This window comes from Anopheles funestus, chromosome 2RL, assembly GCF_943734845.2.
Source record: "Anopheles funestus chromosome 2RL, idAnoFuneDA-416_04, whole genome shotgun sequence".
Classification (NCBI taxonomy): domain Eukaryota; kingdom Metazoa; phylum Arthropoda; class Insecta; order Diptera; family Culicidae; genus Anopheles; species Anopheles funestus.
In genome coordinates, this window is record NC_064598.1 from 55,976,964 (window position 1) to 56,002,626 (window position 25,663).

Consider the following 25,663-nt stretch of genomic DNA (forward strand, 5'->3'; position numbering starts at 1 on the left):
ATGTATATCTCAATCCTCTTTTTGTGGCAAGTTTTACCCAATTGATTAACTCGTACCAGGTAAGCTCAATTTATTTCGGAACGCATTTATCATTCGATTTTATTCGACGGTAAGCAGTCGCGTAAGGGAGTTTCATTCTCATTAGATTTGGCCCGTTGTGATTCGATTTTTTTCCGCCTTTGCTACATCCTTTCAAGCGGCGATCTGAAAAGCAGCGATTTTGGATGTGGCTATGTTAATTCTCTTTCAATGTCTTTGGCCGTCAATAGCCTTTCGACGACGATGGGGAATATTTTGGCCCCTTTTGCACTTGCACTTAGTAATCGGTGTTCCTTTCCTTCACGCAGACACACGTAATGGAATTGTACCACCTTAAAAGCTTTGGATTTTGTTCATGTTATGCTTTCAGGCGCATGCAGTTTAGCCGCAGTTTGCTTTCTCTCCATTCACTTTGGCCGTTCTGCAATTGGTTCGGCTGTCGCAGTTATCTTTAGAACACCGTAAAGGAACTGCCATCCCGGCAGAATCACTTTGCATTAATTTGGGTATGGAATTGTCATGGATCTACTCCCACACGTAGCGGGTCGTAAAACAACGTAACGAAATGATACTTGGGTAATCTGACGTAACTGTCCTCGAAGCATTGTGTGAGGGGAAGTGAGTGAGGAAGTGCATGCAAACACACACACGTGCTTCGCAGATGAACCAGAAATCGCACACGATCGGAATCATTATTATATGCAGTGCCACACTGTTGTGTAAAATTACAGCAATATTCAGCAGTACCAAAAAAAATTTAATCGATGCGTGTCAATTCTCAATATACATTCTGAGATGTTCTACCGTATTAAAATTAACTTTTATAACAGTTTCACTTACCACTGCAAATTGCACGTTGAAGAATAACTGTTTTACTTATGTTGTTTTACCGGGGCAAAATGCTACGAATGTGTGTTGCAGTGTATTGATCTATATTGACCGAATCCAGTTCCAAATGACATAGCATCCTGGTACCAGAACATCGTACAGTGACAAACAGACTGCGGTTGGGGCTGGAACGACGTTCATGCCGGGGTTTTCCGTTTGGCAAATAAGACCAACAGCAGAATTCGCTAACGAATCCGGTAGTGCAGATCGGTGGTAATTGATATGTTAGCCTCGATTTTAAATGAGGTACCGTTCAAGGTAATCGATTTTATCGTCCCAGGCATGAGATGATGCTGCAAAGGAAGGAGTTACGGTGACCACGGTTAAGGATTGCAGAAGACGGATCAACTTAGCTGACATCGCAGACAGACCGTGGAAAGAAATTAAAGCAAAGCAATGTGACTGGCAAAGTACCCGTGGGGAAGAAATCAAAAACAAACTAAGGCGACCATTACGATAGTGAAACTAGGGTCTCTATTTTCCAAGCGCGTCCCGGCTGGCCGAGCATACTCCAGTGGGTCCAACATACAGTAAGCTGTTTGCACTGTAGATTGCTTAACTAATATTGACAGTGTGCTGGTCGCATGGAAATGAAGGAATTAATGTTGATCTCGTCCCGCCCAAACAAACCCGTGCGACGACGGTAAAGACGCAATCCACCGTCGGGGCATCATGATGGTTTTGTTGGTCAGATTTTGTTCTTCAACGTAAATACGTTTATTTATCCAGCTAATAACGCTCGCAACTCTCGTTTCCAAACTGTCGACCGGTCTTATAACTAGTGCTGTTGTTTTAACATTGAAAGTCTAACGGATTGAGCCAGTCTCTCGGTACACATCTAAACAATGCAGAAGCTTCGCTCACGATGGCTTCGAGGCTACTCGTTTTATTTTATTTTTTATTTTAGCCCAAGCCAAATTTTATTTAATAAAAAATAAAAGCAACAATCCAAAAACAAAAACGGATTATTTATTGGCTAAAATATCGGGTTACTCGTCTTGTCCAAAATCGCTTCTTGCATGGTTCATTTCATTCGATTGGCAAACGCCGTCGCAAACTTTTTTGTGTCTCGTATGACTGCGACGAAAGCATCTTGTGTAGAGCTTGCCTCAGTAACGTTTTATGCAGCAACGCAAATTAACGGACGAAAAAAAAAAACGCAGAATAAAAGATCAACATCTTCACCGACAACAGTGGCTATTTCAAGGCAATTCGATAGCAACATAGAAGGTAGCGACGGCCGAAAGGTACATTAGCATAAACTTCTACATTTTTTTTCTGTAACCAAACTGTGCGATGTGTGCATCGAATTGGAATGAAACGTTCCACAGGCTTTCTTTTGTCGATCGATTGGCGAAGGATAAAGGCGAAGGCCTTGGACTAAAAACTCATTCATCTTGAGGATATGGCACGAATTTATTGATAGACACACGAGTACATGTAACGTTTGACAATAATGAAATCAGATTGTTTAGAGAATAATAAAATCAGATGGGAGGCAATGCCTATTGCAACGTCGAGTAAATGTACTTGATCTAGAATACCGCCGATTGAATTCGTATCGTCGATTTGAATCGTATTTGCATCGATTCCCCTTTCAATTGCTAACACTGGAAATTTCTCTAAATGTGTTATTCTGAACGTATCCTTTCCCATTATATCATCCCATTTGATCATCATCCCGTTCTTATAAAACTTCTTTTAATACACCTTTTAAACTGTGAGCTGCTAGAACATAGATAAAAAAGATTAAACTAGAAGAATGAAAATATACAAACAAAAATGCGTGTCCTTCAAGCGATCTAAAATGATCCTACCTTTGCGTACCATTTTGTTGATTATTTCTATTAACAGCGAAGTGATAATTGCATATGAGCGTATGAGCGATGCCAGCGTTGAATGTAGATTGCAGCATGTATCGGGTTTTTTTGTGCATTTAATTTGACCATCGACAAAGTTTCTAACATTCGAAACGTAACGATTCTGAGATCAATGTTTTTGCTGGCAATCTAATAAATATACGCGATTTTTAATCGTTTAAACGAGGTTCAGATTAAAATCTTAAAAAAACTATTTTGTGACATGTAATTTACTGAATAACAGAGCTATTCGGACTGGTTGGCGAGACTAATAGACTAAGTTGCTTCCAATCTTTCTTAAAATGAATGAGATTTGCAATTAGAAAGGATTTTTACATCGGGAAGGGCGAGTTCTGAATCGAATTTTATGTTTTATAGCCTTTCAAAAGGCTGAAGGTTGGAAGATGCGCAAACGTTCCGTCAGATGGAAAATGTGCACACCATCCTCATCAACCATGCAAAAGTACAGCAATAATCAGCCCTAGTGTTACTAGCGCTGCAAACGAATTGCGGTGAATGCTTGCAAATGGATTCTTCACAGAGATGGTTTATTAAGAGGGATTTAACAGGGAAGTTTCGTACCAATCCGTCGCATTGTGGATTGCCATTGATTAGCGATAACTATCACAATTTACGATGCACAAACTGAATCCTTGGTGTTGTCAGGCTCATTATGCTCGGTAATAAGAATTTTTATCACCAAACAAAAGTACCAACGTGTCCGCAGGGTCAATCGATTGAAGAGTTAATTATGAGGTATTGCCTGTCCAATTCTTCGCCTTAATGTACTATCGGCGCACTGAGAGCTCATGAGTGTCGCAAATTGCGTTCGTCTCGCAATCTGCATTTTAAAGCTACACAGAGGTATATTTCCTCGGTAATAAATGTTTTATTTTCTTAACCTCTCACGAATGCCCACTCGTGCCTTTCGATCTTCTGCTCGATGCTTTTGCATTTCCTTTTGCTTTAACAGTTGCATTGCATCGAGCGTATTTCTGAGACCCTCCTTTGCGTTTCTTCTTTGGTGACGGTCAATCATTTGGAACGTTTTAGTGACGGTGCATTCGTCAGAAAATTGCAATCACCCGACAACGAAGAAAAACAAAACAGCAAGAAAGAAATGCAACCGTGAGCCGATTGGGGCAACTTTCGCTAAAAAGCGGTGCCGTTCAAACGCAAAATATGATGTATGATTTTGAAGGTAAATTAGCAGCATGGGTTTAAGTTTAGTTGACAATAATTTTATAATAGTTTATAATAAAACGCAAAACTTTAAGCACAGCTCAACTGCGAAGGTTTCCGGGTAAGTTTACTCAAGATGCTGATCTTATTGCAGTGGTTACAATTAACAACTGAATGTGAATTTTGATAAAGTATATCCATTGTACAATCCTTTAACTAAGGAAACATTCATAGTTCAACCGTAAATGCAATAAGGTGTTGTATATACAAAGATTTCAAGAGTGTAGTAATAATGATTGTTTCAACTCTCAATTAACCTTTCTATAAGATGTGTATATATTGGTTGTAGTTTGACAGCATGTTCACCTGAGTAAGACATTTCAGTGATCACTATTGATGGATTGCATACGGGTATGCAAGTTTCGCGAATTATTTATGCGCAACAGAATTAAACAACGAGCAAAAGGGCACAACAATAAGCGAGCAAAAGGCAGACGACGCTAAATTTACATACTTTCCAGGATGTATGGTTAAAATGATCCATAATAACTTTATTGCATGCCGGTTGCCGCCAATTTGCGCGACCAACAGTTGCAGTGCGATTTCCGAAGCAAGAGATTGTAAGTGAGCAGGTTCCTTCTTCTGCTTCTGGGTGATTGGAATGATGTCTGCGGTAGGCCCAAATATCTGCATCAAAAAATCGTATAACAACGGGCGCAAGGATTGTTGCGGGATACACAATTGTGTGAGTGTAAGAAGCGAGAGATGCCTTTGCGGGTCCAAATTACATGCACGAACAGCACACCAGCATTGCGTTGATCTTCGTTTCTCATCATCATTGGTTTGTTGGCACTCATTAAAAAGTGGCCAGCACGCGGGAACAAGATGCAAAAGTGCTAACCAGTTACCACTAATGCAGGAATGTTTAACGTGGCCGTTGGGTCTCCCGTACGACTCGGGGACCTTCCTGGGGACACTAAGGACCGCCAACCTACTCAGTGTGCTCCGCAAATCGTGGGGAAAGCAAAACAAGCACGCACAAAACAAGCAAACGACTGTAAAGCTAAATTTAATGACTTAATTACGAGCCAGGTTATCATGCGTACCGGTCAACCGATCATGTTTTTGGTGTGTGTGTGTGTGCGTGTCAAAAGTTTCTTTTGCGCTCAAAAGTTGAGATTATATACGATAAAATCAATACAATGGTCATATGAAAGACAACGTACAACTTTTAATTATGCATTCCTTTTTATATTGTTTGTTTTTTTAAATGCATTTTGCTATGTATATTTTAAGAAAATGTATCAAATATTTCTTAGAAAGGAATGAATATTTCGTGTAAATTATTGATGTAATTTTTCTAACCACGTTTCATAAAGGCATACGATAACGGCACAAAATATCACAATAGCAGGCCACAATCATTCGAATGTTGTCGATCGACCTGCCGAACCCAAACAGTGGATGTGGAAATCTTTCGAGCTAGTTTGTTACATGGAATGGATAGAATTCGGCATGGGATCAAACAAACTCCATCCAACGGCCCAGCTAGGTCCGAGTTTCTGGAGCTCGATTTCGTCCCATTTACGGGATCTAACTCTTTTCTCTTATTTTTACCTTTTTATGATAGGCCTTTCTCCATGCACATCCACACGAAAGGTGGAAAGCATCGGGCACAGGCGAGAAAGAAGCCGAGAGACATTTTTACGACTTGATTAATACCATGGTCACCTTCGCCCGGTGTTCGCTTAATTGATGTCGTTGTAAACGATGGGATTGTTGCTTTTCTTTGCTATCTCCTTAGTATTCTGTTCATGGCGAAGGGACTGGATGCTTTCGGTCACTTTTTAGGTTTTTTTCTAACGTTTTAACATTTTTATACACATTTTTTTTATACATTTTTATCTTGAAAATTATTAACATTTTCGAAGAAAGCGGTTTTGAGCGTAGTTGTGCTCAACTGCAACCATGATCAGAATGTTTCACGACACAAGTCAATTGAAGACCTATGATTTACAGGTAACATATAAAGATAGAAATATTTTAAATTTAGGTTTTGGGTTTGCTGTTTTCATACAAAATGTTTGCTTATTCATACAAGTAAGTCTTTAATCTTTTGTGTCTTCTACAAACAGCCACCGCTTTGTATCATTTTAAATATAATACATTTTCGGCACACTGTTGCTGCAAAGCTCGATACTTTGTAGCCATAACAAGGGTTGTATTGTCTTAATTACTATGCTCGGCAAACACACCAACGAAGATTGTTCTATATGTTTCAGAGTGAGCTTTTTGACAGATCGTAAATAATACACATGATCAATTGTATTGTCGTGCAAGTGGAGATCATGTTGTTTCTGTGAGAAAAATGTGCCAACAATATTATTGCTTCAAAACGGACTAGATGGCGTATGCGCAAAGTAGTAAACCGAAAGTAATTATGCACGAGTTAGGAGAGAGCGTGAGCACGCTCGCGCCTCCTATCTCTGACACACTCGATCAACTTTGATGAAGATACGGAGATGAGTAAACGACACCGTTGACGATGAAAAGACGAACGAAAGGATTAATGATCACGTTTCGAGAGGTGAAAGATTTATTGCCAGTAATCACAGCTGGAGGATGCCGCTGCGTGAGATTGATTGGAATTTCGACACCGAATGCGAGTGAGAGAGCGCGGAAGGAAAGATTGGTTGCCTCGAGCCATCTAAGGGGACGGCTTGGATAACCATCTCACTATGGACACGGTGAGGTGCCTTGACCGACCAGTCTGTCATTTTTGCTCAAAAAGTCATCCGGAGAACTGGATGGAATACTTTACAGAGATTTTACTCAAACAATTCAGCAAATGAAACACACGAGAACGAGAAACGGGAATTAGAATTCTTGTTGAACATTTTCTCGTTTAGCGATTTGAAACTGTGCAATTCGGCTCTTACCTGCTGTTCTTCCATTGATGATTAATGAACAACACGGATGCTTGCACTACGTACGGTACGATAAATGCTTGAGGACTAAAAACCAAGCGACAGGTCTAATGTACAAATTGTTGGCTGCGGATTCAATTCGATAAGGAGATGCATCGCTGAGAGTCTATACCACTGGTTCGCGTTCAGAACATACCAGAGAGCAATCAGTTGTTGGACATTAAATGTGAGCTTAACATCCCTGCACCTGACTGACCTAATGCTGCCCGTTATCGTAGGCGCCAGCGACAAGACTGGTGCCGGTAGAGTTCAAAGAAATCTTACGACTCCAAGATTCGGCATCTTCTTTTTGGCAGCCAGCGGTTCAACTATGCTTCTCTTACTTGAATCAACATTCTCGTTTGTTTTTGGGCCATTTTTCAGCGCTGGCCTGATCTGCCGCATTGTTATTACGTACCGCTGATGTCTAGGTTAGGTCGGTTCCTAACGCCTGATCGTTGATGACTCAATCAAATCGAGGATAATTAGGCGTTATTAGTGATGATAGTTCATTTCTTCTCCATTCTCATTCCGGGCAACTGCGCCATGGGAATAACTGACACACACACACATCGAAAGCGATTCGATGCGTTGAACACAACCGTGGTTCGTCGTTTATGTTCATTATGGGTTGTCAAATAACTAAGGATTCTGTTTTGTTTTGTTCGGTTTGCAATGTTGAATGTCATTTTGCCTTGCGTTGTGGAATAGCTTTCATACTATTCAAGTATAGTGTAATAAATTTTATCGAAGCGTGTTATAAAACAATTTTGGATGAAAATTTTCGTGCAGCAGTTGTTTGTTGCAACAACTAACATTTTTGGTTCATGAACTCCGCAATATTTAAAAATCGGAACAGATTCCCTGAGCACAGAAGGGAAAACGTACTACACGAACGGTATGGTTCATGTTCTATGTCGAAACTAACATTTTTGGTTCATGAACTCATCAATATTTAAAAATCGGAACAGATTCTCTGAGAAGGGAAAATGTACTACACGAACTATGGTTCTTGTTCGATAAGACTGTAGCCTTAGTGCAGTGTACAACTGGTGATGATTTTGAGCCGCCACAAGTAACAGTGGCGCGGTTCAAAGGGTTATCATCTGCAATGAGGTGCAGTGCTTCATGCCGATCACAACAGAACAAATGGCGATGAGTGGGCATCATCGGTGCGCGTCATCAATTCACAGCATGTCTGATGCGTCCATCCTCTATCGAACCTGGTACGGTCGGACCGGGTGTTCAATTTTCTCAATTAACTTGTTGCCATTTAAAACTACATTGGAAACACTCACATACACATACACGGATTGGTTACAAGCTCCAGGGAAAGATTATCTGTTTAATTGCAGATCAAAAGGCTTTGGCATACTTGCAATTATCACATTAGCACGTAAACTTACATTGTATTTAGTGGATTTACTATCTTTCAGAATTTCTCTCTTTTCTGCAGCAATACACAGCCCCAAGGTATGCGTGTACAGGTTTGTGTGAAATATGATATTGTAAAATAAACTTACAAACCTGCATCTCTCCGAAACCAAAGCAACTATAATCGGACGCGTGTGCCATCTATCTATAGTGGCTTGTATGGAGACGCTGTATTGCAGTTTTATGTTGATTCAGTGAAAATATTCACTACATTTGGCGATGCTTAAATGTCTGTTTCTAGAAATTGTGCAACCATTAACTCGCTCAGCATGTGCCCTCAGTACGGAAAATAGTTTTCTACTAGCAAGTACCTAAGTACAGCGAAAAAAAAGTGTCCTATAATCATGTAGATGATGGCTTAATTAGCTCGTAACTGGAAATGGTACCAAGGCGTCCAAAGATGCCGTCCCCTTCCCTGATTGTCTGACTGTTTTTGATGCATCTCCGCCGATCCCAGATCACATACAGACGACGGCGATCGTCTTCGATTACACTCGTTACACTACACGTAAAGGAAACGAGCGAGCGCAGTGCCTTTTGCTCAGCAGGCTTGGTTGTCGTACGGTCTGTGCTACCACAATCTGGAATACTCAACGAAAGACAACAAGTTCATGTTCATGCATTTCAGGATCTGCATCGCAGTTCGCTCGTCCGTTGGAAAACCAGTTTTACAAAGAATGTTAATAAAAATGTTTGCGGCAATGCCACTACTCCAACGATCTGTTTAAGTGTCGCACAAGGTATTTGAAAAAAAAGAAACACACACATGCATGTATTTGGGATGCATTTTGGCAATGAGTAAAAGAAAGATGTATACCACGTCCAGCGATAAGGAAGTATAGGATGTTTGAAATTGTAGCTTTTGTGTATGGGGCTTTTCATTAATACCTCTACAAGTTATGCAGTTTGTTGATAACACAGATGGATCAGCCAATAAAAGCAAAACTCCATCAATATATACATATTGATATATTGATATATATATACAATGCAGCATATATACAATGTACCTCCTCAGAACGCGTATTTCTTTTTATTATTTATATTCTTTTTAACAGTATTTTCGCATAAAGAACAAACCAAAATGCTAAGCAATTTACAGTTTAAATAGCTAAGTCAGACATAACGATTCTATTCGGAGCCGAGATAAAAAAAATTGAAGAAATTTTGACTTCATAAGATCATATAAATTCCAATACGGTTAAGATCTTAGCACGTAGGCCTATATATGTAGAAAACAATAATATAGAAGAGCTATATAGCTCTTCATAACTAATATACAGAGCACATTGAAGACCTATCTTCCAATAAACTAATGAAGTTCCACAATAAAAAATAAAACCAGTCGTCAATTGACTGAAGGAATTTGGAAGGAGTATAGGATGATGCTTCTTCATGTAACATCATACATGATTCTGACGATGCTGTGGCGATGCTAAGAGTAAACGACCCGTATGAGACAAAAGTTTATACTTATTTTCAGTATTTGTACTGCAAACCATCCGGTTTGAGAATATACACTTAAACATTTTTCAATGTTTTCGATCATGTTAATCTTGCTTTAGAGCAATCCGTACAAACTTTCGAAATATTTCATTTCTTGAATAGAACAATACAGTGGTAACTCGAGAAACGTGTGCCCTGACATACGAGTGTTTCGATGTCGATATTTTGCTTAGAAATGCGAGATATGAGTCACACACTACATCGCCCCAACATGTTCTTGTGCAGGGGCACCCGTTGAGGTCGTGAGCAGCGTCAACCAATTATCCAAGATATTGGAAAAAAATCATTGTTAACAATAGAAATACACAAAAAAGGTTTGAATATAATGATTTCAGTGTCTGTCTGTCTCTCAGTGTTTTAAACATAGTTTAGATTTATTTGGTTTTGTTTAGATGTAATCAAGCGAGTGAAGCCAATGTTTGACGGATGTAATTACAAATTTGACTTAGAATATACGGTGACGAACAACAAATTTGAATATATTTCAAGATTTGTCATGCATAACAAAAGTTTATTTAGAGTCGATTTGCGAGCTGAAATGGTTTAACGACATGGGAAAATTTGCTTTGAGATACGTTACATATAATAAGATAAGTTACAATACGAATTAAACACGTGTCTTAGAGTACCACAGCAAATGTAAAACTATAATTTATGGTAAAATGTAAAAAGTCCAACATCCACACAACATTTTGCTTATGATTTGACCACGACAAAGAGCCAATAGTTGTTGTAAACTGTAAATAAACATGTATGTGCACAAATAATTCCTTGGCAGAGAATTCCTTGATCCTTACAGTAACGACAGAAACAAGAGCACAAAGGTTAAGGTTTTTAGCGAACAATATTCCGTTCCTTCATAATAGTCGCTGCCTCGCGGCAGTATTTCGTGCCCAAATAATTTCTCACTCGTGTTACTTTCCGTAGCCTCCGTGGACAGGATAAGAACCATGGAAAGTTCAGCATCTTCTACATCACCTGTGTATTACCTACCCTTCCCCACTTGTCGTTGCGCACGGGTCTCTCGGGAACGCGCAATCATGAGTGCGGCTTCTTTATCCAATCAAAAAAGCTCAAAAATGTATGTGTAAGGATCGGACCGTTGCCACACGAGCGCAATCGTACCAGAGGGAACCGACTATCCCGCCACGGCTGGCAGTGGGCAAATAAATGAGAACCCTAAAATAAACAAGCGAAAACGCTGATAAAAGTCACGCAGGCAGGCGAAATCTGAGGCACCGCGATATTATTATGACTGCGGTGTATAAAACACGCTCTGCACGCTCAGGTAGACCACACTACCTCATTATGAGGCCAACCCTCCAGGCCCTTAGCCAATGTTGTTGGGAATCGATCGGTTTGCCAGTTCACGAACTGATCCTCGTCGGTGCGCTTGCCATGCACACGGTAAGTCATGCACTGACAAAAGCTGCTATACCATGATTTTCCCCGCAGGGATCGAAACTCGCCCATAAAACCATTCGCATCGCATGTGCAGGTACCCTTTTGTCTTCTGATGTAGCGTCTTCGCTTTAACCTGTATTTTCCGGCGGCGTATCCAAAACGCACGTATTATACAAGACCCCACCGACTGACCGACGAAAGGATGCCACAATCGTCAATTTTCTGATGAGGAGTAAAACGAAGATAATGGCTTAATTTAGTTATTTATACTTCCGCACGGCTCCGGCCTGCGTTCATGGCAAGGAGAAGATCGTGTATAGCGAGGATTTCCAGCGCGAGCTTTGTATGCCTGCCACGGTATGGTCCAGCTTGGATAAAAGGATGAAACATCATCGAACGAATGCGATCCGCAATCTTCAATCACACAATCTGATCATAAACTGCGAACCAATCGTGAGGAAATCACAGCCTTTGCTCCACGGTGTTTGGTTTACAAGCAATCCAGTGAAGGTTATCCACGAATGCAGCTAAGGTAAACAGTAAAATGAAATGTGTAATTTGATATTGTTTTAAATAAACATTTCTTACATTGAATTCGTTCTTCGTGCTGGGCTGAAAAGCTGCGTGTGAAACCCAACATTGTTTTACAATTTTAAAAATTCAGTCCAAAACAACCTGTTAGTATTACTACTTTGCCACAATAGTAATTGATTTTCAATGATTCAATATTCAATTATTGTAATTTCGTGTTTGGTTATTTCACATCGACATACTACTAGGTAGCACTAATGCATTCCAATAAAATCATACACAAAAGCGTAATGAAGCATTATATTTCGATATTGTTTATAAGTTTGTGGGTATCGTTACAATTTTAAACTTTCTGTGACTTTGTTGTGTACACGTTACACTGCATCAGAAAACACATTACGGGTAGATGTTACCAAAGCAGCGTACATTGTTATGTATAGGCAGAGGTATTGTTTTTTCCTCTTTGTATAAAGGAAATGGTTCAAATTTCCAATGATTTCATACATTTGGTAGCACGCGTTAAACCTCGATATACAATATCAGTCAATATTTACAAAAACATCGTCCACCATCAGTTCAATCGATTCTACCGGCCGCAGTCCCACTTCCGGTTGATGAGATTTGTTTTTACCATTCTTTGTATTATTTAGCTGAAACCAAATAGATCAAATGGAAGAGGAAATTATAACATCTGTGCACCCGATCGCTAGTCAGACTGGTCGTTCTATTTACGGTACTCGCTCATTCGACAATTACGGACAACAGAGAAGCATGATATGAAGAAAGTTGATTAATTTCTTTTTGATCTCTCCTAAAGAGTTATTGTACGTCTGCGTTGCTGAAGCACTCGCCTTCATGCAATCGGGATTTCGCCGTCCTGAGACTGGCAAAGCTGACAAATCAATTTTTGAACGACGTACTAGACTTCCTGTTTGGTAAAGACAATACAATCAAAATAATATCTTCCTGTTTGGCTGGCTGCTACCGACACTGTTGTGGTTTCTGCAAACCTTTGATAGTAATGTGAAAGAATGGGCTGCAGATGACTGTATTTTCTTTGATCCACATAAAAGAAGACTTCAGGCGTGTCTACTAGTTATCTATTTTCTTTCGTTTTGTTATTCAAGCTCAGTGAAAATGTTCGTTACACCATGTTGCAATTCAGCCTATCCATTTGATTACAAAATGGATTCGATAAATGGAAAATTCGATAAAGATTGTAGAACATCATTAATTAATTGTTTCTCTATTTGAAATTTCACTTTTATATTAAACATGCATAACTGTTACATATTATGTCGATACTTTAACGAAAAACGTGTGTTAAAATAAAACGAAAAAATATTGTTATTTTTTTCACAACAAAACTTCATAGAATGGGCAACCATGAAATACGATTTGCTCAGTAGCACGAACTGATGGGAAAGCAACTGAAACCTTCAATTTTCTCCTTAGCAATGACGCTTGCATGGTGCTCATGATATTTTATGGCCAGCGTTACTATTTTCAAAGCACAAAGTGAAACAAAAGGTAGCTAACTACCAAAGCAAACCAACGTTCTACCGACTGGCTTAAATTAGAAACAGGAACGCGAAATGCGAAAACGCCAAAGCCACAATCGAGAGACTCAAAACGAGAAATTAAATAAGTGATTAAAATGAACACGAAACACACGGTAAAGGATAATTTTCTCGTTGTGTGTAGCATAGACAACGCTAACGTTGTATTCTCGTGTGCTTCCGATGCTGTTGTCCGATCAGTTCCGCACCTTCAAAGGTCGCTTCACATGAGGGAAGATAGCGAGCGATGGAAAACCCGGAATGAGTAGTAGTAACAGAGAAAGAGCTGGCACATAAATGGAGCAGAGACGCGTGTATGCTCGTCGATGTTTTTTTTTTCGGGAGCCTACACGAGAGCCTTAAAACCCACGGCAAGTAAATATTGCTGCCACGAGAAGCTGGGCAAACGGCAAACAAAGCAAACAGAGCATTCAAAGCGAGACGGAGGAATCATTAAAGAGATACCTCTTAATTTTCTCACCCCCTCGGCGGGCTAATGAAACGCGTTTATTGGCGTTGAGCCGAACTCCGCAGCTCCAAACACCGTCCTGAACATGATGATACTCAATGATTTCTCAGTTTTGTTTCTTTTTTAGGCTCTCCTTTCTGCCGAGATCTCTTTTTTTCCGCAGTGTGCCTCGCGTGCCCCTTACTCCAGCTAGTCGTCCAGTCTCGAGACTGGTGGAACTAAAAATTCTTTGATTATCTTGTTTATATTCCTCCGCAACGGGCATCACCCTGGGATTTTATTCTTTCCATTCGGCCTCGGGGAGCCACGACGAAAGAATAAACGAACTAACGAACTAACGACGAAATCAACCATCGCCCATCTCCAAGCGGCCATCCGCTTGAGTTAAAACAAAACCAAACGAAAAAGACTACATAGAAAAGATCTTTTGACAGTTTTGCTAGACTGATTGTTTTTGTTCAATCTTCACGAATCTATGTGTATGCCTTCTCGATCCTGCTGCTACCAGATTGAACCATCATAAAAACGAGCCACATGAACGCCACGCAAGCACGGGATCATCAAGCTTCGGAATAATGATAGCAAAACACAACTAAGGTAATCCTTGTCGCTCTCATGCTTCGTCTGAATTAAGTTGTAAACGGAAAAGTTGTTCAACCGTCCCTGATAGTTCGCATTCCATCCACACGGCTCCAGCCGATAGCAGTTCGTTGGAAAACGGTTTGCGAAATACGATCGCAAACCAACCCTCGGTGGATCTTGTCGACAAGATTTCCTGAACCTCGGCACACAGCATGACTGTGCGGCCATGCAGTCGGATGGACTTTTATTTCCCCTGTGACCATCTAGAAACGTTTTTTGGGTATTATTAGTTGAGGCCTTTCTGCCTTGACCTCGACTTTTACCAAATTCTGACAAACACCGCCTACGGCGAGGGTTTCAAGCTCGGCAAATTTATAACCCATCCCGTCAAAGACGACCAGCGGGGCCGTGTGGTGCATCCATACGCACACTGTTTGGAAGACAGCATTTTATCGTTTTCTTATTTGTTCTCTCACATCCGATGCCTGCGAGGACCCAAAAACTCTAACAATCCAATCTCTGCGACTGGCCCCACGATAAGTAAACAGGTGTACGTACCAGACGAAGAAAAGTCCTGGCGTGACGCTGCACGAGACTACGCACCTCACAAATTTATGTGAGACTTGATCCAGCTAGTTTTTGTTTTTTGTGTTGTACTATGTATATGCATCTTGAGCATTGAAGTTTGATGAAGTTTATTTAATTGAAATCACTTACACATAGTAGCTTTTGTTTTATTTATTTCTCGATGTCTCGAAAACTTTTGTCAACACCATAAACACTTTCTTGTACAATGTTAGAGAGAGTTGCTTAAAATTGTTGTTCAAAACATTGTTACTCAAATTGCACAATGGAGACGCATGGCTTCTTATCTACGAATACAAATATGCTTGGAAACCAATATAGGTTTAGTAGGTTGATTCGATCGTACACGAACATCTCTTTGAAACTGAGCATAACCAATTGTGGGATCAAGTAGATAATTAGAGAACGATCAACAAATAGAAATCAACATTTATCCTAATTGGAACATTTCTTTCCATGCGTCAAACCAGTACAGCGATCATCATTATCGAATCCCTAAAAATAGTCCTTTCAAAATCGTTCGGCATGTCAAATGACGTACCGTACCACAAGGAGTAAGCTGCAATATATACGAAAGCTATTGTCTGAACCTGTCGCAACCCACATTACCTGAAACCTGGATCCAGGTAAGAAATGGGTGCCGGTGAACTGTCGTTATGCATGTGTTTACGCATTTGGTAGTCTCTTACAGCAAAGATTGCAATGTGATACGAGAATAGAAATCAGAAAAAATGGTAAAATACTGAACAAAACCGAAGAGTTGAATGGCAAAAAAGGCAAGCAAGGCTGTGTGTGTTGGTATGAGTGGGCATGACATTTTGTGTACGCAAAACGAGGTGAAAATACGCTACATACGCGAGTTCACGAAATAGCGTTGTCGCTGTGGCTCGCGAACAAACAGCTTGATCACGATCGTCATCATCATCATCATCATGATCATGATCATTGTCATCATCGCTGCCGTCGTCGTTTTCAGCAATGCTACCAATAATATCAACAGCAGCAACAGTAGAAGCAGTCAACGTTTGAGGACTTCATTTCTTCACGGAGAACCATTTCTTCCGCCAGACGATTATCGGTGGTTCCGTTTTGGTAGCGTCTTTCGTATTCCATGTTGTTTTCGTTGTCTCCTGTCGCCCACTTCAGTCACTACCGCTGTCTCTTCGTTTTCTCGCTTGATCTCGATCAGTGTGTTCTGCGATGAGAGAGTATTCGCTCTTTCTCTGCCCCTCTCTCTCTCTTTCTTTCACTGCTGTTATGTTCTTTCTGCGTTACACTTTTCTCCCTTTTCTTTCTTTTCCGCGTGTTGTGCGTATTCATCTCATTCTCGCAGAGGACGAACAAGTTAATAGACACGTACACAACGGCAAAGATAGGATGCTGCTTCCACTAACACCCACAGAGGAATGCTTGAGAGGCAATCCGAACCGGTCAGATCAGGGTTTAGCAACCTCTCATTTTAAGTTTTCAAAATTTAATCAAAATATTATGAGACATATTTAACGCACTGTTTCCTAACATAGCGGACAATTTGAATGCGGTTCGACATCGCAATGATTGATAAACAAATAAGTGCTATCAAATGTTACCCATTAAACTCCAGTTTATTTGTGTTAATATATGACTAGCTGATGCTCAGTCTAGCCATGTACGAAACCTACAGATCGAACGTGCGTCAATTAGTTGCTCATCCCTGCGCTACATGATCACTTCATTACCGAAAAGCAACCAGCGGCACCCGCAGCGACAACGCTCTCCTGCAGTGTTTTGAACTCTCGTTCCTACATTTCGCACCCACACGCACACACATCGCTCGGTTTGTGAGCGCGACTCCCAGATTGTATCGGAATGTGCTGGTGATCGCCTGCCGCCTCCATGCCGACTTAGCACATTGCCAGTTTGAGCGAACCGAACGCAGTGCGAGCACGAGATTCCGGGAGTGAGCGAACGAATCTCAACTCATCATCAACTGATCGATCGCGTCAATCTTGTATTGTTCAACACAATTAATCGTCATCTGGCAGTGCCATAGTTAGATAGTGCGTCGGTGCGTTGAATTTCGTGTCGTGTCTTTAATAACTGACGCGACACCAACTTCACGATAGCTTTAAACCTGCCCGTGGTGCTGTTAGTTAATCCGTTCGCTTAGCCATATCCTAGTGCTGTTCCTCGATGCACTGCGGTGGCTGCAGCAAGTGTTGTATCAAACATAGATTTGTTTTCACGCATGGTGTAGTCGTACTTTGAGCAAAAACCGCGAGCGAGAGTTTATGTGTTCGGTGGGTTGCGCATTGCTCTAGGTTACCGTTTGTGATGCCATTTAACCGACGGCTTTCGGCTGTGTGTCAAGTCAAGTGTTGCACATATGTGACAACGACGTTATTTTGTGAAGCTTCGTAAAACTACGATCGTGCATGAAACAAGTGAGCACCTCGCTGAATTATAAAGTGTAGAGCATCGTCCAAAAGTTGTTGGCAAAATATGCCCGAAAAATGTGCCATACTACGTGGTGCATCCGAATGAGTTGCCATGGTGCTTAGTTGATCAGGTTTTGGACAAAACATCTGGAATGTGATTGAGTGCAAAGGTGAAACTAGTTTGCTTCTCAAGCGATTACAATTGTTTTGTTTGACAAACGCCTTCGAGATCGGTGTGTATTATCATTTATCGATTCTACATGGGGGCAATAGTATCACAGTGGAAAAGGAAGAAAAAATCGAACCCCAAGTGATTGAGTGCCGATTACATCAGCGCGTTAGAAAAGGGTTCAAAAAGGCCAGAAAAGAAGGCGCGAATCTGTTTGTTGAAACAAGCTGCTGGTACTGTGTACAAAGCAGTACTGATTCACAATGCCGGAAAAAGAAACTTTCCACGAGCATATGCAAGTGCACCCGTTCCACCATCCAGGCCATTCCTTGGCAGCACATCATGCGCACCATCATCCACAGGCAGGACTGGCAGCACACGGGTTAAGCGCAGCAGCTGCAGCTGCAGCGGCAGCAGCGGCGGCCGCAGCTAATGGGGCTGGGCCCGCCGGAAGTGGTGCGTATGGCCCGCTGCAAATCCCGTCGGCATTTGTGGCATTCCACACGCAACTGCCTGCTGCAGCTGGGCTCGACCAACGAGCTCCCCATGACGGCCGATACCTGTGGGATCCTACAGGATCTCCTTCTGCATCATCTTTCCATCATCCCCATCACACATCTCCGCACGGGTAAGTGAAGTGTTGTATAACTACAGCAGGTTATAAAACTATCTGTACTGGAATGGCGTTGCATTGAGCAAAAATGAACTTGTTGTATTTAGTCTCAAGCGAAACCTTTATTTGTACAGACGTTTGAAGAAAATTCTTTTTGCACTGTGATTTAGTATGTAGCCCAAGATTAAATAAGAACAAGCGTTTTACATGTTTGACGTGTTTCCCCCAATCAATCATTACGCTTGCATTCATCTTTTATTATTGTACGCTGACCCGCTGAAACCGCGTTTTGATGCGCATGTTGCGGCACAGTAAAGATAGTAAAGCGTAGTGATTAGAATGAATTGATCACGATCACAGATGGAAAGGGCAAAACAACACATGTAAACAAATTTCCTAAACAAGGCGATCGATGAAAATCATCGACTGGCAATGGGAAGCAAGGGTCGTATATTTATAAATAAAATAGACAGTTTTTATGATGCCCCGCTACGTAGCATTGTAACTCCATCTATTTACCATTGACTCTGATGCATCATGCCCATTTGTTTTATTAAAGTCGAGGAAAACGTTCCGAGACACGCCATTTTTCAAACAGACAAAATTGTATGAACCATCCCATTTTACTGAACGAGCACGGGGCGATGAATGGGTGAGGTTAGGAAATGTGCATATGCACATTGCGCTCTCATTAGCGAGGATGCACCGTTTATTAACGAGGTAGTATTAAAACTCATTTGTAAGGTTCCATGTTACCATTATACAGAAACTTTAGGTCGTGCAGATACAGTTGAAATAAACGCAGGTTCCAGTACCCATTCAGTGTAGATAATTCCAATGAACGAGTGCGATGAGAGAGAACGCAAAAAATTATTTAGATCGTAAAATGCATTTTATCTTTCATAAATATACATTCGTAAAACAAATAAAAAGTACATTTGCAAGAGGTTTTCCAGTGAGGATACAATATGTATTGTCTTACCCCGGCTCTAAACGCTTAGCAATTGTCGCGTTTGCGAACGCGAATCAGAAAAATTTTGCGAAACTCCATATAAAAAAAATTGTGAAAAGTCGCTATACGTGTATTTTCAGCGAAAAATCGCGATTCGAAGCGCGACTTGACGCCATGCCAGTTTTCTGTAATAACAAGGTAAACATGGCAATACCAAGGTAAACTAATACAAATTAAAAAATTAAATATTTTGAGTGTTTTTAAATATTGTAAATTAAATTAACAAATCGAGTGCTATTTATTTTTTAAAAGTACGCAGGATTTGTATATAATTATTGTGAATGTCAATATTATTTTTAAAACAGAAGAATCGCTGTTAATTCAAAACAAAAATCCCATATCGTGGACAAATGCATGGCTGCATTGTTTATGAATTTATTACTAGTATGTTGAACTTGCTTGAACAAGATAAATTAATTAATAAATTAATTAAATTAATTAATTAATTAGAAAAAATATTAGAGTTTAAAAAAATTAGAGTTAAAAAAATATTAGATAGTCCACAGCACAGTGTTCGATCCATTTTGGAAGCTGTGTTGGAATCGTGGTTATGAATACCTGTATTTTGATGGTAGTTTGGAAGCTGTACATATTGGAATCGTGGTTATGAATACCTGTATATGCAGGGTACGGTGACGGTCATGAAATGAGAAAAAAGCCATACACGTTTGATTACCCGTATTCGAAGATTTTTACCTTTATGCTACTCGAAGCTGCCGATCCCAATTCTATTTTGCCCGGTGTATGACGCGGTGGGCAAACACATCTTCGTTCACCTATTTATCTTGTTACAATTCTTTCTGGCTACCGGGAAAAATTATAACAAGATTTTCCAGCGTTAAACACACAAGAAAACAAAACGGACCTATCTGCGGTACTGTTAGCAACAGCCGTTATTTGTATCACAGGAGTTAGCAGCATCCTGCCACGAGCTTTCTTGTTGGTCCTTTGGTTTGAAACATCGTCACTGGGGTTAAAAAACTTGCCTTTCTCATCAACTTCATCAAAACAATAAATTTACTATTTATTATAATTTTCTTTGTTTAAATTAATTTAATTTAATTCGAAATTAATTTCCCGCTACCGGCCAGATTGAAAACATAAACAAACCTTGCACGAGAAAACTTAAACAACCTTGAAGTCGCGCCGAAAGTCGCAAAATTTTTGGGAAAACTGTGCTACGATTGTCGCGTTCGCAAACGCGACAATTGCTAAGCATGTAGGCACGGGGTTACGTGACATGGTCACTATGAGATCGAAAATAACACATTCTCGGAACAGAAAAATATATATTTTACTAAATATCATTCTATTCAAACATGTTTTGGTGATAAAAAAAACAAACCCATTACATCCAATACGTTTCCATTTTGTAAAATTAAAAAGTAATGGAAAATGTTCCGATATTCGATCAATAAATATACCTCGAAGAGAAGTTACACTAAACAAAAGTATTGCGTTCGGTTTAACTCCATCGCAATGCATACTGCATGCGATGCAAAATGGTGATTGCACCATAACAATTTGTGTGAAATAGAATCTTGATTCACCATCACACCCCGAACTGTCAGTGAGGTGATTATGTTCCAAAAACACTGTGAAATTGGAGATGTTCCAACGCTACGGACCCGTGAAGCAAGAGTGTGGGTGCTTTTAGCGTTTGACATATCTATGAAAGCAGGTAGCTCGCGTACATAGATGTAAGGGATCAAGAATCATTTCTTTACGCGTGAGCACAAAAAGGCATCTATCAGAGGAGAAAAAGGTGCTAAGATACTTCCGACAACCCCTATATATTTCGGGTTCGATGCTTTGTCGTTTCATACCGACAAAAACCGGACCCTATTTTAGGGTCGGTGCATTTAAACGCTACAATCGTAACGCTTGCGTACTGAAGTGATGGAAAAAACTTGGTTCAACTTATTCTATCTCCTGCTGATTTTGAAGGAAAAGGATCGAAACTTAAAACAGGAAAAAAAACATGTTCCGACTCCCTGCAGCGCCGAAAGACCTGCCACACTTTCTTTAGCTTCTATTTTTCACCATGCCGAACCGCTTTCAAACTGCAAGATTATTGTCCATCCACAACCTTGTCATTCACTGCGTGATCGCAAAAGTAGAATCGTAGACACAGAAATGAACACGTACGCAGCGTTACGAAGGATTATAGAACAAAATTGATCTTCTCCGTTTGGTCCTATTTGCATCGACCCTCTAACAAGGGTACTGCTGTAAGTCTGTATGTTTTTCGAGTCGAAGAACCTGGCGCACTATTTTGCTACGTTCTATAATCATTTCCGCTCGGCCAAAATCCTGTTGCACAATCCTCATGCGCATGCTTAACTCCAGCGACGGCCATTGGATTTCTGCAGGTTTTCTGAGAAGGATGCCTTTGCCAAGGGGACTGGTTGTTCTTGTTTGTTTCATGATTTTTCCCAACTAACACGTCTGCAGGAACCGTCCCCGAAGCTGGTCAAATGTTAAGCTTTATGCATCGCCATAGACATTTCGGTGGAAGTCCTTTGACATTTGACACCCCATGTCGCGCCTTCGACAATGCCGCGGCAAATGTCCAGAGCGAAGTAAGAAAATGACATGACATTAAGAAGATACATCCAGAAAAGAACCATTTTCCCAGCATCACGATAGTACGGATCTTACCCATGGCATGGAAAGTACAAAAAACCATTCTTAATAATGATGAAAATGGAAGATAATGTTTGATGACACATTCGGGAGTCGAAAGCTAACCGTTACCTAACCGTAATACAAGTCTGCGCTTAGAGCATCAAATTACAATCAGTTTTTGGTTCAGTTGGGTGCAACCGAAGTATGATAAATACTGTCGCATGAATGTTTTGTTTTTTGTTGTTTTTTTTTTTGCAAACACCATACAACCGCCATTAGCATCGATTTGTGTTAGTAAGCACGCACATTGTCGTTTTTTGACAATTTTTCTTCATATCCATTTAGCCGTAGTTTCGGGTTGACCGTCCGTCCGGTAGGCCATAGCCGAGAACGACGAAATATAACACTTCCCTCCTTCGCTTGTTCGAACATTTTACTCTTCTTTTGGCGCTGTTAAAGACATGTCATCTTGGTTCGTGCCGGAACTGACACATCACTCTCACTCACTTTACACTCTGATCGCCATTGTAGAAAGCATGCGTATGTAAAATAATGTAACATTTTCCTTTTCCGGTAGCAACATGGTGACCAAGACACGCATCAATTCAATTCTTCCGGTATTTCTTTGAATGAATACAAAATTTTTTGAACTTTTAATGACGTGGTGCACCAATATATTTTTGGGGTTTATAAATAGAAAACATATGAAAGTGTGAGATGTCGAATCCTATTTTACCATCTAATAAAAGCTGCACAAAAAGCCTAAATTGCAATTGAGATCAATTATCGTTTGTCCAAAATATGATCAGATCTAGTTTGGTAAAGAATCAGAGAAACCAAGGATGCGTGAATAGAAAGATGTGTGTGTGTGTTGTTTGCTGAATACGATCGAAACCTGTTGCTTCATTGATTTGAAAAAGGTCCATTACAAATTAACACATATCTGTCAGAGTCAAATAGCGCTTGCATTCGAATAATGGTTTCTTTTCGTGACGATTCTGCACAAAGTTGTTTGAAGAAACTGTATGCGTTGCAGGGTACAATTTTTCCAGCATCTTTCTAAGAAAAGAACAAAGAAATATCGATACTTTTATTGTTTGCACAATTCTAATCTCTTCGTGCATCGGATCCTTTCTCGACTGTGTCGTCGGGATCCTTGCCTTGGACTTGATATAAAGGGCAAATTTAAAAGTCATGTTTCTAACGCTGCTGCTGGCTGCTGTCGGTTTGCCTTTACGGTCTACATAAGGATCTGAAACTGCTTGCTGAAAAAAGGTTCAGAAGTAAAAACACGAATAAAAAAAACTGTTCTTCTTGTGTTTTTCTTTTTTCATATCCTTGCTTTACGGTCCTTTTCTATGTGCTGGTCCGGTTTAAAGATATACATTATCATGGAAATATGTCTTGTTCGCTTACCATTTCGTTCGAACATGAACCGATCCTTCCTGGAGGTGGTATGAGAGGCTAACTGTTTTGTAACGCAAACTTACGGAAAAGTAATGACAAAGAAAATGACAACGCAAAGACATATTTACAAAAAAGACGTGCTGTACTAGTTTGACGAAGAATCGAAACTACAGGTACCATATGTTGCTGGTGCTTGTGCCGATCAGGCGAAAAGCATAGCTTTTTTGGTAGAAGTGCAAATGCGAAAAAGAATTCTCGAACAAGAATAGATTAGGAAGAAAAATACATCTGGAAAAACAACTCGATATTTTTAGAAACGCAGCGCAACATAGAATGAAGATAGAAAGAAAGTTATGTTGAATGTTCTATGTTTAATTTTTAAAATATGTATTTTTTGGTATTTGTTTTAACTACAGCCACCCTCTCATAATGAGTACAGTTAAACGAGTTTTTTTTCGCATAACGTGTAAATCCCAATGCCACGAAAATACTACTCATAACGAAAAAATTTTTGCAAAACGAGCGTTTTAGCTCTGAGAACTCTTCATGTTTTTCGTGCTTGTTGATGCAATCGAAACATTGATGAAATTAAAACAACGTTGAGAAGCTGCTCAGATCAATGCCACCAGTGAATTACCTCTCAATTAATATGTGATAATTCACACAATTTACGATTACGAAAGGAAACAAACAAAGAGCTTCTAATAGAGCACATAGAAAAACTTATGTAGTTACTACTGCTAAGGAAAAGATAAAATAAATCCTCAAATCGCTTAAATACTGGAACGGCTTAAACTCGACATAAGAACGTTGGCTGAATTAAGAAAAAAGGTATATATTTTGGAAATCTGCACAGTTCTTGTTAAGTATCCTTCAACACAATAGAAACAAAGTGTACTAGTAAACACTTCTTAAGCGATTATGTGCACCGATGATCATTAAATCAAAATCAACTTGGTCGGAAAGCGGGAGTAAGAAGAAATGACCAATAACAACTTGATTATCATCAGTACCAGGCGGTTTGATAGTTCGTTCCCAACAAACCATCCTCTTTTTTACCGCCCAAACATAACTAATCTTTCACACCATCGTGAGTAAACTTCTTTTTATGGCAAACAGTGGCACTCCATAGTGTACTGTTCTGCTGTAGCCAGGCATAGCGCCCAAGAAGTGCGTTCGATTTGTTTTTTTTTTACACAAGAAATAAGAACACCCAGTTGACAAGTTTCAAATATGGCGATCAGTGCCGGTCACTGTACCGTATGATGGAACAGATAGAAAAACCATGTGAAAGATAAAAAAGCAGAAAAGTGATGATCGTTACGACGATCGGTTAATTATCCATACTTGTACAAGATGCAACATTTCAATTACTGCACTTAAAACACCTAAACTACTTCTTTTTGTCCAAGAGTTCGTACGATCAGCTCAAGTGTATTGAGGCAGCGCGATGTATGCTGCATCCTTGCTGTTCCTTGCAGTTGTCGGAATCAGAGTGCAATCGCTATGGTTGCATTCTGTGAAAATCTCTACAACCTGATACCAAGCCCAGCCCCAGTTGCGCGTACCAAGGCGGTGTTACAAAAACAAAAAAACCTGCGTGTCCACCAGCCGAGTTGATCAACTAATTCAGGTTGCTTGTTTGGGTGCACTGAAAAAGCGCGGCCATCCTGCCATCATCGTATCTTGCCGATATGGACGGAATAAGGGTAAAGTTGGGAGCCGTGGTGCACAAAACGTCTTGTTCGCCATCTAAGAAGAGGCTACGTGATCTTGAAGCGCGTGGAAATCGAAATGCCTAAAAAGAAACGATTGAGCCAACAAAAGAATGGACGAACGAACGTGCGAAAGCGAGGATCGAAGAAAACAATCATGGCCGCCAATCCCTTCGACTGAAAGCGGCAGCACGACGAAGATGATGGTTTGTAGTGCCTTTCGAATCGAAACGCCGTACCCGTTGCAGTGCTCCATCGCAGCAAGAAATGGGAGCTTCGAAGGCTTTTGGAGGACCATGTGACGACGACTACGACGAAAACAGCCACGAAGCGAGATGGAATGCTGGCCGCCTCAAGGCTCCAATGCGCCTATCATGCGCAGGCTTGGAAGATATCCGCTTTGTGAAAGGCAGGCCAGAGAAATATAACGAGATGAAAATACGCCATGGACGATGACGACGTCTAAGACCCAAATGACAGTGCAAGGAAGTAAGGAGGAAGTACGGTCAGAGCAGATAGAAGAAAATGATGACCGAACGAACAGTGTGCAAGACACAGCCCAAAAAAGGACCGGTACTGAATGGAGAACAGAACGAGAAAGAACTGAAAAAAGTGCTAACCAGTTGCCGAGATCTCACGAGATACGCGATCGTGAAGCTTTTCTGTTTTTCTTGGAACGGACAATTGCAGCCCTTTTT

General features: G+C 40.4%; 2 protein-coding genes across 4 annotated transcripts in view; one reads left to right on the plus strand and one right to left on the minus strand.

Moving 5' to 3' along the window:
• The window catches only part of LOC125774629 (sodium-independent sulfate anion transporter-like), an 84,406-nt gene that overhangs the window by 23,941 nt on the left and 34,802 nt on the right, over positions 1-25,663 (minus strand). The gene's annotated exons all lie outside the window — the stretch shown is intronic.
• Positions 16,864-25,663, plus strand: part of LOC125774620 (transcriptional activator cubitus interruptus) — a 40,013-nt gene continuing 31,213 nt past the window's right edge. For all 3 annotated transcript variants that reach the window (XM_049444708.1, XM_049444709.1, XM_049444711.1), the window contains exon 1: positions 16,864-18,218. In XM_049444708.1, the coding sequence (XP_049300665.1) occupies positions 17,854-18,218 (365 nt within the window). In that variant the 5' untranslated portion in view covers positions 16,864-17,853. The remainder of the gene's footprint in view (positions 18,219-25,663) is intronic.